This window comes from Oryza brachyantha, chromosome 6 (assembly GCF_000231095.2).
Source record: "Oryza brachyantha chromosome 6, ObraRS2, whole genome shotgun sequence".
Lineage (NCBI taxonomy): Eukaryota > Viridiplantae > Streptophyta > Magnoliopsida > Poales > Poaceae > Oryza > Oryza brachyantha.
In genome coordinates, this window is record NC_023168.2 from 1,173,281 (window position 1) to 1,192,503 (window position 19,223).

At 38.0% G+C, this 19,223-nt stretch overlaps 2 protein-coding genes and 1 pseudogene across 2 annotated transcripts; 1 reads left to right on the forward strand and 2 right to left on the reverse strand.

Moving 5' to 3' along the window:
• Positions 1-535: 535 nt before the first annotated feature.
• Positions 536-3,474, reverse strand: LOC102709288 (tRNA 2'-phosphotransferase 1-like). Its single transcript, XM_015838401.2, has 7 exons — positions 3,213-3,474; positions 2,981-3,128; positions 2,747-2,836; positions 1,511-1,565; positions 1,313-1,435; positions 970-1,026; positions 536-875 (listed from the first exon to the last, which is right to left on the reverse strand). Exons 1-7 carry the CDS (start codon positions 3,461-3,463, stop codon positions 745-747), a joined length of 855 nt encoding a protein of 284 aa, XP_015693887.2. The 5' UTR covers positions 3,464-3,474; the 3' UTR covers positions 536-744.
• A 3,017-nt stretch (positions 3,475-6,491) lies between these two features.
• LOC102709572 lies at positions 6,492-10,093 on the reverse strand (annotated as a pseudogene).
• A 1,601-nt stretch (positions 10,094-11,694) lies between these two features.
• LOC102719020 (somatic embryogenesis receptor kinase 4) lies at positions 11,695-15,235 on the forward strand. Its single transcript, XM_006655696.3, has 4 exons — positions 11,695-12,087; positions 13,092-13,352; positions 13,437-14,309; positions 14,423-15,235. Exons 1-4 carry the CDS (start codon positions 11,751-11,753, stop codon positions 14,890-14,892), a joined length of 1,941 nt encoding a protein of 646 aa, XP_006655759.3. The 5' UTR covers positions 11,695-11,750; the 3' UTR covers positions 14,893-15,235.
• Positions 15,236-19,223: the final 3,988 nt, after the last annotated feature.

A 19,223-nucleotide genomic window follows, 5' to 3' on the forward strand; every position in this document is an offset into this window, starting at 1 on the left:
TTTTAGAAAAAGATTTTGGGAACTACACGGGGCCTAACACACGAACATTAACTTGTACAGCTTGATATATAACGCCAATGCTGACTAACGTGTCATTTGACTCATGTCATTAGGGCTGTGTTGTTAACTTGCACCGAAAAATTATTCGATTTTTTATAATTTATAAAGAGGGTTATTTAACTGATTAAAAAATGTTCTCTCAAAAAATAAGAGAGGGAATTTTTATATAGAAAATCATGGCACAAAACGAACTGTTTAGGAAATTGAGGAGCATGCGAGCTAAGTTTTTTCTAAAAAAAAAATCATCATTGGACACAAACACAACCTGACTTAAAGCTCAACATATTACTGTCACAAAGTAACAAGTGACAATCTATAGCCTCAAATCATCAAATTTGCCCCAACACAATAGAATCTCAACGCAAATTAACATTTTTTTTACACCTGAACAGTCTGTCTATCTGAAAATTAGATGGATGCAAATTAGATACATTTTGCATTCTTTTTATATCTGAACCATCTGAATCTGATGGAGTGCATACAACAACATGCATTCAGTAATAGCCAGCTGCACAGACGATGCATGGAATAAACGGGAGTTGTAATTGACAATCCACATGTTAAGAATCGCGTATAAATGTTTACCTCTAGCCTCATTCTCAAACTACAATGAGCTAATACCCATTATCTGAATTCTGAACAGGTGGCCATACGCATACGCAAATTACAACAGTACTACGGTCCCTATTTGTGAAATGGTACAGGTGCTCTCCCTGGCCATGTTTCAATTTTCTCAAAGTACTTGACAGGAACGACGCCATCGAAGCCCTCTGTCAGTATCACCTTGTTGTCTGAAATGTACAGCTTCATTCCATCTGAGAAACAAATTCAGTTATCAAAACCAACTCTCTAGTGAGTTAATAAGAGAGCAAGTAAATTGTGTGTGGCTATAAACAAACAGCATCAAACCTTGCAGTGCCTTGCTGACATCCAAATATATCAAGATGTTAACACTCTGTCGCATACCTGAAGAAGAAAAAAAATTAGTTCATGATTGTAGCAGTGGAAGAACCAATAGAATATACCATTACATCCTGGGAAGAATCATGATCAACAATAAGTTGGCATGCACCTAAACAATGGAATATAGCAATGATTGGAAACATACTAAATTTAAAACAGAAACTTAATCATAACTTTGTTTGCAGCTTTGACTAAGCAAACAGCCATAGCCTTCTCGTTGTTCTATAGAAAACAAGTTAAACAATAGTGCATTCTGTGCTTTTTTACTTGCTGAAGGGTAAAACATTACCACTGATCACTCCCCCATCTGTCGGCAAGCCACTTGAGAAATGTACATGTAACCTTGCCATTCGTTTTAGCCCATGCTGCAAGATCGAATCAAGATTCTTCCTGTATGTTCCATGCACACAAACTGCAGATAAAAATAATCAGTAAAAACCAAACTACCATTCAGTTAAAGTGCAAAGGGGGTTCAAAAACCATATACCTGAGACTTCATCAGCTGATAGGATGGGTTTCAACAAGCTCTCTGAAGTGACTGTCTGCATGAGGTTTTTGCAGGGTTGTTATAAAGCAGAAAGCAGCAGCATAACCAGTATATAGAGTCTGGCATCATGATTTATGGATACTGAAAGCCTACTGCAGAAACTTGGGGCATTTGCCATTGCACAGTAATGCAGAACAACTCGCTTTCAAATATCCTCTGGTCTATTGTTTGCTAAAGTGGTTAGTTGTAAACACTAGAAGCACTTCACTAAGAAAATTTACCTAGCCCTCTAGTAAACAACGCTTAGATGCCTTATGCCACAACTCTCAAGACAGGACGACCAACCTAGGAGATAAACCGGCTCATGCATAAGAGCAGCTGTGCATTATGTGTATTTTTTAAGTCAGCTAAGACCTAAGAGAGGCAAAAATTGGAGACCTTGAATATCATCCACCAGGGTGCTTTACCATCACAGTACACATAATTGAACATACAAATTTGTTAGGTCCTTTGACCTTGAAACTATGCCAAAAGATTACAGAGTGCCAGGAGAATCTTGTAAAGGTGTTTGTGCTATGCTGATGAAACCTGTCACTAAGCAAAGCTATGAAAGCATCTAAGCCAAGAAAGTTGCACTGAAGTGTTACGGAAGAATATATGACTACAGCATACAGAACACTATTGGAATACAAGTATTAGGCATTACAAATGCACATGAATTGTAACTCCATTTTATTTTTTTTCCTAGTTCAGGCCAATAAGCAATTGAATGACTATTCTCAGATAGCTTGTTATCATTATAAAAAACAAGAGCGAGTTATGTTACCGTGGAAAATGAATATCTTTAGCAAATCCCAGAACATGTGTTTTTCCAACAGACTAAAACAGTGAAATTGCACAACTACACATATGCATGTATTACTTCTGTTTTTCATAAGTATGAGCTTGCCGGCAATAACAGAACTGATGCTTAACAGCTCAAGTCATCGCAAACAGTCATAGGGTAGTGATAGTGTACAGTGGTGATCCTACATATAGCTTCCCGGGGTCCTCGGACCCTGGGTAAATTCTCTAATTCTTACTAAATTATATCATATTAATTAGTGTACAAGTATAAAAATTAGATGATTCGTACGTATTAGATCCCCGGTAATTTTTGTTCTAAGTTCGCCACTGATAGTGTATCTTATACCAGCATAATTACATCGGTGCAGGGGATCTCGGCAGAGAACATACCGTTACCGTGTGCCCCTGGTTTGCTCGTATCAGCAGCTCACCATCTTCCTCCAGCAGACTAAACCTCTGCTTGTTATCCCGTCTGACCGCCTAACACACCAAAATTTAAGGCATCATTCACTTATCATAGTAATCAGCCATAACTGATATTTTTAGATGCAAATTACTGATGAAGCCAAACGCAATCTAGTAAGTATACAGTTGAGATAATTGAGTAGATTGAAGTAGCATTACCTCCCTAATCTCCTCGACGGTGTGTGACTTGAGAGGGATCTTGGCTAAGGTCTGCAGGTTGAGCTTGAGCAGGTCGCGAACCCGCACGTAGCCGTCGGCCCTCATGTCCAGGTTCAGCTCCGACGCCATGTGCCGCAAGATCCGCGTCCTGGGAGAGACGAATTCACCAACAAAATTTACTGGCAAGCAACTATGAGAAGGAGAATCGGGGGAGCATGGCGGTTGGTCTTACAGAAGGCGGCCGAGGGCATCGATGCGGTCGCCGCCATCGCCGCCGTGGCCTCTCCCTCCGCCGCGTCGCCTGTCCCCGCCGCCGCCGCCGCGCGGCTGAGGGGAGGCGAAGGCGGCGGCCTTGGAGTGGTAGCCGCCGCCGCCGGGGGAGGAGGAGGAGGGGTTCATTGGGAGCGCGAGACGCGGGGACGGGGAGGAGAGGAGGAGGAGGAGCGCGGCACGGAGGCGGAGCGGGGAGGAGGCGGCCTTCATAGCGTCGGAGGCGGGCGGGGCGGTTGGTCGGAGGCGGCCGGCCGGCGTGCGTGCGGTGGACGAGGCGGCCCGGCCGTGCACGTTGGGTGGGCCGTTTGGGCCGGAATTGGGCCATCTCCAATGTGCGGGCTCCCTTCGTGGACCTACCACCACATGGACAGGTGGCTGACCCAGAGTGACTTGATCCATGCAAAAAAAAAAAAAAATGCCCACCTGTGCTGCCTATTCATCAGTTGCTACAAATTTCTCTAAATTTTAGTTGATTATTGAATGCTGTTAGATCTTGATCCAACGATCTATTTATCATCTTGCACATATAAATGGCAATAACTCAATTGTCAATTGATGTCGATAACACCAAAACCTCGACAAGTTTTATGGAAAGCTTTTAGAGACCTTGGGTGTTCTTTTGTGAGACCTTTGGTAGCGTTCTTTAATATTTCTATTCATGTATGTATATTTTACTATTTATTTATTTTCATACTTTTGTATTATTATGTATTTCAGTTACTCATGGCCTCTATGGATGATGTGGATGACAAAAAATGCTACCAAAATGGTCTTTGAGCACACATGCATGATGACCATCGTGTTATTGAAACTTAAGTAGAAAAGTTCAGCAATGAGAAGGGGTCATACGAAAATGATTCACGTTGGTTCTCTCCTGTTGAGAGAATAATGAAGCTAAACCAAGATTTAGTTTTATCACTGATGTGCTTTGCCATAGAATAAAACTTTATTATGAAGTTTTGCATTTAGGATTTGCTTGTGCATTACACAAGAAAACATAATTACTCCCTTCTATGCTTGGCTCCATATAACTAATATGATAAGATTTTTCACAAGGAGATGTTTGGTGAATCGTTGACTATAATTTTGTTTACGTCGGGTGCACAATCTACTCCGGTAGATTTTTCAATGCAATAACAAAGGCCAAGAATTGTATATGGAGTGATACTAATTCATCAATCAAGCTCATTTATATTATTTTTTTCCAACGTAGTTGTTGGTACAGTCCCCTCCTTTCCATCCTATTCGCCCTAAACATGTCTCAGTAGCATGTTCGACCAATATGCCTTGTTATTCGACCATTATACCTCAGTGGCATGTTCGATCAAGATGCCTCGGTATTTGACCATCATGTCTGAGTGGCATGTTCGACCAAGATATCTCATTATTTAACCATGACACTTCGACACTCCACCAGTGCACCTTGTCGGCCGAACCAAGAGGAGCTTAAGTGAAGCTTGCCTGTTACGACTCCAAGAAATATTCTCGCCAAGATGCCTGAGGACCAGCACTCAAGTGCACTCAAGTATTGAAGACAGCTGGCATTGTGGTCCCCTAGAAACTAGAGATTTTACGTCGATACCCTTAGACTCCATTAGTAACTACCCACGGGTAGTCTGGTAATTGTACAAAGGGGGTTTTGGGCTATAAAAGCCCGTACTCCCAACCTGTAAAATTCAAGTTTAATGAGATGAATTGTACTGAGGCATTTTGAGTTTGAGTTCTTTCTATGCATGCAACTTGCATTTTTTATAGTTGCATGCACTTGTGTTCGTGACGCAAGGTCACAACAGTAGTAGAGGCTGCATAGCTATACTATTTTTTCCAACATAGTGGGTTGCATAATCTACTGTAGTTGAGGCCTATAACTATATATAGAATGATTTTAATGACTTTTGAATAATGTACCAGACCAAATATCAGGTTATATATATATTTGCACTTTATGATTATAATATTTAACTCGCACAATGCATGTGCTACGACATGGGGATAAAACAATCATTCCAGATAAAATTCTATTAAAATATGTATCATATATATGTGTCGGGTGTACATAATTTAATGGATCAACACGATCCGTATTTAAATTACTACATTCTTTTTTAAGTTTAGGATTCGGGAGCTAACTTAAGAAAAATAAAGTTAGATTTTTTTTGCAAATTGAGAATTATTTTTTATAAAAGTTTTTTATATAAAAGTTCATCATCTTACGTTTCTAAAATAGATTTTTAACTTTGTATAAGCTAATTCTATCATTAACAACATTAAATAGCTATCAAAAAATCGGATATTCTTTTGTCTTTTATCTAAAAGCTAAAAAATAATGCAACCACTACGAGGGGAATAATATATAACTAAGTTAGAAATGTTGGATTATTTATACTGGAAAAAATATTTAAGGATAAACTACGTAAAACATTAAAAAATTTTAAAAAAATCATGAAACCTTGATATCAAATTCGAAACATAATTTTTGAATAAATATATAATTAAAAAATGTGTATTTCGCCACTATAATATATTCACATCCATTTCTTATTTTTACTTCAATACTTGTTTAGATAGATGGTGTAGTACTGTAGGTGTGTGTTATACCTATTTTACTCTCATGTACTTTGCTGTTTCAACCGTTTTATTAGTGTGTGAAACAGTTAGCCTTCAATTCCAACTATACTCAACAACTCAACTCATGAGTGAACATGAGTTGTATGTCCAAAAAAAATATTTTAAATAAAATAGTAAGCTATTATGACTATCCATTAAGAAACAAGGTCAAACACAATGAAACAATGAGAATGTCACAACATGTCAAAAATAACGATATTATTAACAATTAGGTATATGAAAGTTTACATCCTATAATTTATTCTGCAATTTGAAATTCGAGATTGACGCTTAAACCTAACACAGTAACATAATAAACAAGATAGTTAACATGCTTTGCAGCTTTATTAAGCCTCAGTTAAAAAAAACATCTGGTTCATTTGAATCATCAATTCCTAAACAAATCACGATAAATAATTAATCAACAATTAAGAAATCAAATTTATATGCATAAAATTCAATACAAAACATAACAAACCTCAACCAACCATTATTCTTATTCTACTCGCCTTTACTTCCCAATCATGTGGAGAGTAAAAATATTATCATTATTAATATCAACAATGAAGCACAACTTGTTAATTTCTTATCATAAAAAAAGTAAAACAAATAATCACACCTTATTATTACACTAACTCAAATCATTAGTATCAAATGGCATAGTCATGTTACTGTGACCACCCATATATGTATCGAAATCATTTGGTTGTTTTATATTCACATTTTCATCATTCTTGCCTCCATTACAAAAAAATTAAAAAGGATTATTTGTCAACCATTTGGTTATTAAAATAACAGTTGGGAATTAAAATTAAGGAATTAAATACACACAAATGGTATAACTAGCTACACATGAACCAACTTAAGAAACAACAGATGCATAACATAGTGATAGCATGTGGAATGAAAGAGTCAAGTGTCCACTATACCATTGACAACCATTATAAAAGTAAATGTAGCAGTAAATTCAATTAGTATGAAATAAAAAATATATTAAGAACTAGTCTTTGTTAATTATTAACTTATATGTTTGTAAAAAGTTATCTCTTTAATAAAGTTACTAAAAGTACACAAAATATGTAATACAGTTTAACCAAAAGTGGCGCATGACATATAGAATTTGACATGTTCCTTAATATATTAACGCGTGCACATTAACATGAGCAATTAATTTAGTAAAAGTATGATATACCATTATCAGCAGAGTTAATCAAGGAGCACAAGTAACTACCCAATCTTCTTCCCCTGACGTACACATCATTTCAGCAAAAAATAAATTGTTAACAATAAATCTACTGATCTTTGCTGTGAAATTGAAGTGATTGAACCACTTAATTCTTTCAACAATTAGTTAGTACCGAACAACGTCTTGAAGTTCATAAGCAAGATTCTGCAACAAATAAGTGGTTTATCCCCCAAGACACTACAAGTCTGTGCAATCAGAAAAGAGCGAGGGAAAAGAGGAAGAGCAAATCTCAACAAGGTCATGATCATCGTTATACTTGTCTAATAGAACTTGGACCAGTTGTTGTCTGCTCTTATCAATGTTCTGAACTTGGACCAGTTGTCGTCTGATCTTATCAATGTTCTGAATGACTGGAATATTTCTTCCTAGTCCCATCAGGCCAATAATTAGTAAATGTAAGTCAGAACTGAGGCGTAAAAAGTTACTATAGTTGCCAAGAGTTTAAAACAAAGAATTGGCCTCTCAAATTTTAAAACCACACAGTTGAATTAGTCAATTTCTATTATATATTTCTATGATCATAAGTTAATGTTATGTAAGAATTCTTTATTTTGTATTTTTTCATGTAGAAATGTTTTTAGCGGTAGGATATTGTTACTAGCTGACCATACATTGGTGAGCTCTCTGTTATCTTTAAAATTTTTGTAGCCTAGTTTGCTAACAAAATTAATCAAAAATGAAGGATTTTGAAGGCGCATAGTTTCTTTCAGCTTGTGATTTATCTGTAAGACACTAATTTTTAGCTTGTAATTCATCATTTACTTGTTTTGTAGGGCTAGTTAACTAAACTAGGGCTGTTTAAATAGATTGTATAGAAAATGCAGTGAACAGACAATGAATAAGTTAGAACAATGTTTAAAAAACTTACATCGGACACTTCAGCCTATCAAGATGATGATTGATAGCATCCTCAGCTTCATGTAAGTTTAGAAATGGTCCATCCAGAGTAGGATATGTGTGGAAAGATCCTTCACGATCCATCCTAATATGATATGTTCATGGCCAACCTTTAGGTTCTCTTATCCAAATGGTTGATTTTGAAGAAGTGTGATGGCAACGCCTTGATGGTGGTGAGACCTCACTAATGCCATGTCGTGCGGGTGGTAAGGAAGATGCACTAGCAGTAAATGGATCTCCCAATATTGTAGTCTCGAGTGATTCTTCCAAGGTTGCAGCTTCTGTTTTTGATGCAAGCGTTTGTTCTTATGCAAGCCGAGTATTGCGTTCATCATCCTCCTTACACCTAAATCAGAACAAGCACAACATTACTGATAATTAAGTTTCGGATATTGAATGCATAAAGACAATTGTATTATAATCCCATTACATAACCAACCGAAAATTATATAATGCTACATCAAAACTTAAGCTTAATCAACAATATTACTGTAGGCTAGCTTACACTTTTTGGGTGTGTTTGGTTGCATGGATGGAATGGGTTGGGCCAGAGCCATCCCATTATCAGTGTTGTTTGATTCCTGAATTTGGTGATTTGGGTTGGTTCTAGAAGAGAATATAACTTCAGTATGCTGGATGAGATGGTCCCACCAATTTGCTCGGACCGTCCCGTCTCAGGACCGCACGCGCACAGCCGAGGGACACGAGGAGAGGGTGAGCGGAGACGTGAGAGCGAGCTGGCAATGGCGGCGTTGCCACCGCCCGTGCCGACCAGGGGTGAGCGGCATGAGAACATCCCTAACAGCTCATCTAAATTTGGTCATCCATATCTTCATTTGGATGATTATCTAAAACACTTTTATCCTTCATATCCTTTTGTACTCCAACAGATCATCTATATATGACATCCTCTATATCTATTTGGAGGATTGCGGAGAGAACATCCTCTCCTAATATGGATAACATCCAAAAATAGATGATGAGATAGACGTTCTGCTGGAGCTCAACTTTTATTCTTCATTCTCTATTTCTAGGATGGAGGATGGGATGGATGAGCTGTTGGGGATGCTCTGAGGGTCCCCGCAAGCTCGAACTACGAGACAACGCCTAGCATATAGATACCATTATGACTTAAAAGAACATTTGCTTGCATACTGTTGTTGGAAAATGCAAGACAACCGGTTGATCATTAAAATCGACCATTATTATTAAAATAATCAGACTCAACTTAAAATCCATCGTTCATAGTTCATTAGAATCAAACTAAACTTAAAATCCAAGCAGCACATACGTATATTTAAGCTCCCAAATAGATGTAACGGAATTTTTGTAGTCCAATATCATACATATTGCAAACGTATTGTCAGCATGCAGTAGGGTGGGTGTATAGCGAGGTAGTAAAAGAGAAAAAAACAACTGACAACACTAAACAAGGAGACTAACTAATACTGCTTGGAGCTCAACTATCATCAGAGTTCAAAAATCTACCGCACCTAAGTTTATAGATCAAAAATCATTCTCTCCTCATCGATCTCTTTATATATACTAATCAATATGCATGACAACTAGTGTCATAACATCATCAGGTAGATGCGGCCGAACAAGAATTCTTGACCATGACCACCACTGCTGCCACTGGGTTTAGACCCCAATTTACACCCTGTATAAAGGCAAAGAAAGACTCATGCAAGTACATTGAAGAATAAAAATAGTTGTTAATAATTCGAGGTGATGCCTATGTCGTTCAAATAGTTATGATTATTAAAAAAATCGATAAAATAGACTAATATGTATATCAACTTATAAACATGCAAATTTTAAATTCAATCTTGACAAGTTATAATGGAAACAACAAACTAAATGCAAGTTCAAATTTAACATCAGGAGTGTAAGAAGACAACAAATTAAACTATGATAAGTATCCGCATCTTTTGTTGTAGCTTGTAAAAGTTGAATTTAAATTTGCACATTTGTGAGAGTGATATATCACATATTGGTCTATTTTATCAATTTTTTAATTTTTTTCATAAATGTTTACACCATGTAAAAACAAATGGATATCCTCTCGAGAGATTACAACACTTTCCCATTGAAGAATAATATATGATCAATGTAGTGTATATTCAGGCTTGTCATATTAAGTACCAACAACTATCTCGTACTGATGGATGAAATCATCCACGACTAAAACTTTATCAAAGTTCTTATGTGAATTAGCACAAGCCCACTGCCTTTTATTATATGCCGATTCAACAGCAGCTGCTAATGCTTGAAAGACACATGTTCGTCTTTGGGGAAAAAAGAGAGCAAACTTTAGACAATTAATTCTCAGTGAAACAGATCGATTCCGTGCATTATTGTTCCCGTTTCTCTAATATTCATGTGTATTCTCCATATGAATCTAATGATGGTTTTAAATTTTATTGTGTTTTTAGTTTCTATAGAAATCTAAGTAGACATGACGTTCTATTTTTATATTTTACTATCCCTACAATTTCACAATCCTATGTTTCAAATGGGCCTTAAGGGGATAACCCGGGTTCACAAACTTTCTCCTTGGCAAAAAAGATTGGTGGCTCAATATCACATGATCAATTAGTATTATCTATAAAAACTTTAAATAGATTATTATAAGTTTAATAAACTTATATATACACATATAAATACATTATTCATTAGTTCAAAAACATGCATATGAAAACGAGGGAATGAAAGTTGCAAAAATAGAAGAACTAAAACGACTTTAACCTCAAGAAGAAATGAGAAAATTTATACTCTACATGCACACTACGGTAAGCAAAAACAAATATTCCCTCAACATTTTTTAGTTGGTGCTCTTGTTATTTGGATCAACGCTTTACCATCTGTAGTAAAAAATATAATTATTTTGTTATTATTTGATTTATTATAAAATATACATTAGACATAATTCATAATTTTGTATCTAAATAATTAAACAAGATAAACGTTAAAAAGTCATGACATCAAATAAGAAAAAAAAAGATGTAGTATAATGCTTCTCTGGTATAAGCCAGTATAAATATATTTTAAGGAGAATGAGAGGAGAGAGAATAGCAATAAGCTATAAATTTATAGCCAGTTACAACACGGACTTTAAGACATAATATATGTATGACAATAAGACAATATATGTTTTGTAGGTAGGTATGATATAAATTGACTATTAGCTAAATTGAAGTTGATACACTAATGAACTTGTAAATGGTTGAAAATGAACACACGAAGAAAATACTTCCTCCGTCCCAAAATAAACCAATTTTTCACCTTTTATCTTCAATTTTTGACTTTTCATCTTATTCAAAAATTTTTTGCGATTGATATTTTTGTTTTTATTAGATGATAAATTATGAATATTACTTTACGTGTGACTAATTTTTTTAATTTACTGAAATTTTTTTAAATAAAACGAATTGTCGCACGTTTGACACGAAAACCGAAAAATTCGTTTTTTAACCGAGGGAGTAATTTGGAATTGACCCATTTGCCCTTTGGTTAGTATTCCAACGCATTCATTGCCTTTTGAGCTTGACCCATACCACAGCAATCTGGCTTACCACTCTGCTCAAATATACTAGCAGTAGCAGCACTCCACTCTACACATCCCTCCTCCCCTCTCTCCCTCTTGAGCTTCTCGCTGCAATGGCCGCCTCCCCCCTCCTCGCCGTCCTCCTCCTCCTCGCCGTTCTTGCCGCCTCAGCACGCAACGAGGAGGAAGCAAACGCGCTGATGGCCCTGAAGGGGAGCCTGGACCCGTCCGGCCGGGTGCTGGGCTCGTGGGACGACTCCGGCGAGCCCTGCGGGGGCTCGTTCGTCGGCGTGACCTGCGACAGGGGTGGCCACGTGACGGCCATCTCGCTGCAGGGCCGCGGCCTCTCCGGAACCCTCCCGCCGGCGATCTCCGGGCTCCGGCGGCTCGCTGGGCTGTACCTCCATTACAACGGCATCAAGGGGTCTATACCCAGGGAGATTGGGAGCCTATCGGAGCTCACCGACCTTTACCTCGACGTCAACCATTTGAGCGGGCCCGTGCCAGTGGAGATTGCCGCCATGGCGAACCTCCAAGGTGAGGTTTTTCTGCTGCGTTCTTCAGTTCTTGAACTCTTTTCGCCTCCAAGATTGCATTCTTTGGTTTAACCTTCGTTTTCTGTCTGTCCGGTATATAGGGTTTGCGTTTGATTTATGGTTCTTTCTTTTTTTGAAGATTATTTGTACTTCTCTTGTTTCTTGTGATGCATTTCAAATAAAAATGGCATAAAAATGCCGCCTTGAAGCATGGAGCAGTGAAGTCTTTCCATTTTCCACGCTTCAAGAACCAATGTAGTACTACTGCTGGTGGTATATAAATGCTCCGTTTTTCTATTCCATTTTTTGACAGTTTGTGGCGGGATTTTCGCATAGAATCGGTACTGTTAGTTTTGGGTTCATTTATTAAACATCAGTACAACGGTAGATTTTTGAAACGGGAGTTTTACTATTATATCACATCCAATTTGTATGTTTCTACTCCGATGCTTCTCTTGCAGCATCGCGAGTTCGCGACAGTCACGTGTTCATCTTTTTTGATTTACTCATGTTCGGTTTGTTTACAAGCCCCACTTGTCTCCGTTTAGATTTTTGTGGTAGCTTCTGGTTGAATCTTGGTAAAAAACAAACTATAGGGCATTATTAACTTCTCTGATTTGATTTACAAGGCTGTTTCTGTCCAATGTTTGTGCCTTTTTCGGCGAATAAATCCAGTAAAGAGCAAGTAACATTTTGCTGGTGTTCTTTCTGCCGCCTTGGCTCCTTCCTCAAGATTTCAGAATCTGCACATATATATCATACCTGTTGATTAGGCCTTTGTCGACCATGTGATACTACTTCTGTTCATGTTTTGGAAGCTTGGAGTGTGCCAGTGCCAACTTTTCCCTTGTTGCTAAGAGTCAAATAGTATTATTTTCTGCCACTAGATCTGTTTCAAATCTTCAATAATATAACAGTCTTGCTATAGGTCATTGAGAATCAAAACTGTGATGTAGAATATGGTGTACGCAGATTTTTTATGTAGCATTCCTTTTTCTTTCGCAGTGTTGCAGCTGGGTTACAATCAGTTGACAGGCAGCATACCGCCTCAGTTAGGCAAGCTCAACAATCTTGCTGTTCTTGCACTTCAGTCCAACCAGCTGACTGGAGCCATTCCAGCAACACTGGGTGACCTGGCTCTGTTGACACGTCTTGATTTGAGCTTCAACAGTCTATTTGGTTCCATCCCTTCAAAGATTGCAGAGGTTCCATTGCTCGAGGTCTTTGATGTTCGCAATAATTCCCTTTCTGGGAGTGTCCCTGCAGGTAATGGACCCTTTATTACTTCTCTTGAGTAAAAACTTTTGTTATGTTCATGTTTATCACTGTAACTTGTTGTCTGGATGCTAGGTTTGGGGAGACTGAATGGTGGGTTCCAGTATGTGAACAACAAAGGTCTTTGCGGAGTTGGCTTCAGTTTGCTGGATCTTTGCTTGTCATCGGAGGATGGCTTGAAACCTAGTAAACCTGAGCCTTTTGGCCCAGATGGTACTGTCAAGACACGGGAAGTGCCTCAGTCGGCGAATACAGATCACTGTGAGGGTTCCCGTTGCTCGAGATCTTCAAATTCATCTACAGGAGTCCTTATTGTTGGTGTGGTTGCAGTGGTGATTGGCGCTGCATTTTGTGGAACATTTGCGTTCTCATATTACCGTCGGCAAAAGCAGAAGATTGGCAGCTCATTGGAGGTTTCTGATAGCAGGCTCAGCACTGACCATTACCAGCAGAAGGAAGTTTGCCGAAGAAGCGCTTCCCCACTTATTAGTGTTGAGTACTCAAATGGATGGGACCCTTTGTCCAGTGGAGGTGTTGGCTCATCGGGCGAGGTTGGTGATAGCTTTAGGTTCAACCTTGAGGAGGTTGAGTGTGCGACTCAATACTTTTCTGAGGTTAATTTGCTGGGTAAAAGTGGCTTTGCTGCGACATACAAGGGAATTCTACGCGATGGATCTGTTGTTGCTATTAAGAGCCTTAACAAGACAAGCTGCAAGCAAGAAGAGTCAGATTTCTTGCGTGGTCTCAAGATGCTCACTGTGCTGCGACATGAGAACCTTGTTAGCTTGAGGGGCTTCTGCTGCTCCAGGGGAAGGGGGGAATGCTTCCTTGTCTATGATTACATGGTTAATGGCTGCTTGTCACAGTATCTGGATGTTAAGGATGGTTCCAGTGCTAATGTCCTTGATTGGCCAACAAGAGTTTCCATAATCAGAGGCATCGCAAAAGGTATTTCCACTAATTTATTTTTTTCTAGCTTTATCTTCATTGACTTACAGCTGACATGGTCATTGCAGTATTATCAGTGATGTTCTAATGCTTAATGTGATGCACATTTGCAGGAGTTGAGTACATGCACAGTAAGAAAACTAACAAGCCATCAGTAGTGCACCAGAATATATCGGCTGAGAAGATCCTTCTCGACCACCACTTAACACCGCGGTTATCGGTCCCAGGGCTGCACAAGCTCCTTGCTGACGATGTTGTCTTCTCAACCCTAAAGGCCAGCGCAGCAATGGGGTACCTTGCCCCTGAGTACGCCACCACTGGTCGATTCACCGAGAAGAGTGATGTTTTCGCATTTGGAATCGTCGTCCTTCAAGTCATGACAGGAAGGAGGGCAGTCTCACAACTGAAGGTCAGCACAGCTGCCAATGACCTTGAGAGCCTGATCGACGAAAACCTCAATGGCATATTCTCACGAACTGAGGCAGCTAACCTAGCCGCTGTTGCTGCACTTTGCACAAGCGAGGCGGCGAGCCAACGTCCCACAATGGAGGCTGTGGTCCAGCAACTCAGCAGCTGCCACTGAAGAACTGAAGCTAGCTGATATTGTGATGTCTTTTGGAAACCTCCTTCACCTGAGGTATTTTGTAGTGGTAGTGAAAGGGTAATGATCCAGTTGCCACTGATATGCTTGTGCTGAACATTTTAGTACTGATTGACTAGTCACTCTTTTCTAATGACACTAGAATGTTGAAAAGTAGGTGTTTTAGATGTGAACCTTGGTTTGGTTGATCAGTATGCCATAGATGCTGATTTGTAAAGCCATCAGGTTCAGAGATTCTGCATTTCTAAATTCTAATGTAGCTCTGGTCAGCTTCGCAACGGCATTACTTGCATTGAAGTGCTTTATCGTAATTCAGTTAATGCATTTTAACAAACTCACGAAGAATACGTGATCGATGTTGACTACGGATGAGAATTGAGGTCTGGGTGTTAATTGACCCTGACATGCCATTCATCATTCCATTGTCCTATAAATCTGCATCTGATTTGTACCATACTAGTACAAGAGAATTTCTAGTCTAGAGGTGTGGTCAGCTTTGATGAGAATTTGCTTGCATTTATGTACATAATTCAGTTAATGTTTCTAACAAACTCACATAGAATTCGTGATCGAACTTAAAATTACGGATGTGAATTGATATCTGGGCGTTATTGGCGATTCATCATACCATTTTCTTGTGAATCTCAATCTGCTAGGGGCAATATACTACCCATTCCATTTCTATGTTAGTTGTTACTCTATTTAACCGAGATTAAAATTAAGAAAAATACTTTGATGGCATAGTGGATATGCGGGGAAGGGTGGCGAGAGATAGGATGAGAAAATATTTTAATGGAAGGTCAACTGAACTTTAAAAATCCACTACTTTAGTAAAAAAAAATTAAATACTGAGGTGCTTATATTTTCACCCTTGTATTTTAAAAATTAAATTTTTAACCTTAAATTTGGAATCGATTCTAGGGTTTTTTAATCGTAGATTATTTTTAGAACTGGTTTTTAGATCACTAAAAACACGTATATATAAGTTTTATTTATAAATTATTTTTTATTTGCAAATTACCGTTTGTCTTTTTTTCTTGAAAAAGCCAAACGATCGCCCCTTTCATAGCAGAGTAGTTTTCCAGTATAAGGGGATTGGACTGACTTATCAACCCAAATTCTATGGACAGAAGAAGAAACACATAAAAGATAAAACTACAGGAATAATAGATCGAGTGTAGTAAAAACACATGAATTAGAAGAGCTTTAGACATCAGAGATTTTTTTTAAGAGATTGGACCTCTTATTGAAAATTCTCCAAAATTCCTATATTTTAAGGCATTCCTAAATAACTTTAAAGAAATTTGGAAGATGAATTCATTTGTTCCAAATGGTCATATAGGAAATCTTATTCCATATAATCTAGTCCCAAAAATTGCTTTGTTGTAAAAGAGCTCTAATTGTCTTGAGCAAGAACTGGAGTAGGAGTTGTACTTTGCAATATGCAAAACATAGGCAATATATCGCCACTAATCTCGACATAACATAATTGCAAGACATTGGGATTTGGGAGTAGCTTTAAAATTTGAATCTCTGAACAAACAAGGACAGTCCCAGGCAGTTATACACGGCTCTGCATTTTCTGTACAAGCAGCACGGGAATGCTTTTTTTTTTCTCCTCACCAACGCTACAGACGTTACTCTATCCCATAATAATTTTATTTTTTATTTTTTCGTGTTTAACGTTTAACCATTCGTCATATTTAAAAAATTTGTTACAAAACTTAAAAAAAATTATTCACGCATAAAGTATCATTCATGCTTTTATCATCTCAGAAAAAAATATTAATCGCAAAAACATTTAAATAAAACGAAGAGTCAAAACATTATATAAAAAATTAAAAAATAATCTTATTTTAAGACGGGACAGACCGTTGGCCTTCAGGCCACTGTTCTTCCAGAGTGCTCTCAGCCTCGTCATTTCAGCTCCTCCATAGCTGAACATTTGAATTACTAGTCCGAGAAAAAGAGAGAGAAAATCACTAGTTTTGACAAAGCATGAGTCCATGCTAGAGATGGTAGATTTTACTGATTTTACTTTCTCCTAACACATAGGCCGCGTTCGGCTGGATGAGGTAGAGGATAAGTTATCCAACACGAAAAACGTAGTAATAAATTAGTACATAATTAATTAACTATTAATTATTTAAAATATATAAAATAGATTAATATGATTTTTTAAACAACTTTCCTATAAAATTTTTTTCCAAAAAATACATCGTTTAGTAGTTCGGGAAACGTGCGCGCGGAAAAAAGAGGGTGCTTAGATATCTAAGGTGTGTTTGTTTCCAGTGACTTATTTTTAGTCCCTAGTCATATCGGATGTTTGGACCATAATTTGAAGTATTAAACATAAGCTAATAAAAAAAACTAATTTTATAAATGAGAGCTAATCCACGAGACGAATTTTTTAAGCCTAATTAATCCATAATTAGCAAATATTTACTGTAGCATCACATAGGCTAATCATGCATTAATTAGACTCATTAGATTCGTCTCGCGAATTAGTCCAAGATTATAGATGTGTTTTATTAATAGTCTATATTTAATACTTCAAATTAGTGTCCAAACATCCGATGTGACATGAAACTAAAAAGTCTAGCCCTATCTAAATCACCCCTAACATAGGTGTCGAACGGGGCCATAGATTGATATATAGGCTACACGGTTATTAGGTCCACATGTCAACCCTGTGGGAGAACTCGTCCGCTAGAGATATCTCTGTAGTACTGCCAACGCTGTTAGTGCACAGTTACAGGGCTAAAAAGGAGCTACAAGTACTAGAATGCAAACTTTTAACATGAAGTACAGAAAGGCTCGAAACATTTACATACACCTCTGACCATTGCATTACTTGCAAGACTCGAATAATTCAAACAATATTATTTCTTCAAGAAGAAAGAATACTATACGAGTGGCACTAGTACTGAATTGTCACAAAAGACAAAATTCAGCCAAGTTCCATCAGCATCAGCAGCAGCACAATCTGCCCGTTCATCGGGGAGCACACCGCTGCAAGATTTGTTTAATCAAACCAAGAACAAAAGCAAAACATTTCTACAAAAAAGAAAATAACCAACCCATGAAGGCTCAATCACCAACTACCCTCGCATTTAATCACAGGGCCATTATGCCATAATCTTGTCTGCTCAGTTAATAGTAGGACAAAGACAAAACCGATCTTTATTGAACTGTGCAGCCATTAACCATTAGTACTAGCAGCAGCAGTACAGTGCCATTGACCAGATAGATAGCCAAATGCAGTCCTCCTTTCCTTGTTTCTTGAAACGAGACGGCCAGCCTCAGCCGCATGCTTTGCTGCAATGATGTTGCGTTCAGCTGGAGCATTGGCATTTGAAAATGTGTGTGCATGCTTCTCCCAACCCAAAGCTTCTCTTCTGTTTCTTCTCTCTCTCTCTCTCTCACTGCAGATTTGCAGTGCTCAAAGCCTCGAACAAGACAGGACCAAAGCAAAGCCAGTGTCACTGCCAGAGAGTAGCAGTAGTCCAGCTCTGCTGGAGTGTACAGTGTGCTAATATGAGTAGTGGAGCTGGTATTCTTTCGAGGGTGCAACTGCAACTGCAATTGCAATGGCAATGGCAAGCCATCCTTTTGTGCGTGTCCAAAGTGGTATTGGCCATTTCTTTCGAGAGTAAGCTTGAGAGAGGTTATAAAGAAATGGACAATTTTATCATGCTTTAGAAGATAATTAAACTAAAAAAAATATGGTATCTGGAACTATTCTTTTGCTGCTCGGCTTGTCTGCCATTTGGTGTGAAGTTCAGGCTCCAGCCAGCATTGACTCTGCCCTGCACAGGGTTAGTCCAAGGTTGCCGTTGCATTCATCACTACCAACATGAATGCAGCAGCAATTTGAATCTCCATTTATGAACACTTATTTGAAAGTTTTGGGTAAGGCTTACTAGAGGCCTGCCTGAATCAGCTTAATATACACACTCATTTTTTTATCTGATTGTAAGCCAAAATTTAAATTTTAAACTTTAAATTTAGAGTTAATTTTAGGTTTTTTCGCCGAAGTTTATTTTTCAGAACTTTTAGATCACTAAGAATATATATATATATATATAAATAAAAGTTTTATCTACAAATTATTTTTATTTATAAATATGCCGTTAACAATCACCCTCCTGATATTCAGTTTTGTTTACATGCTCTCGTTGATGAGAAGTTTCCTACTGAATTTCTTGTCCTGCATGTTGGCTGTGAAGGGATTTGCAGCTTTGTCAATCCCTGAAAAAGTGTGTTCTTGGGAGAAGGATGGATTGCTACTATAATGAAGGGATTAGTAAATT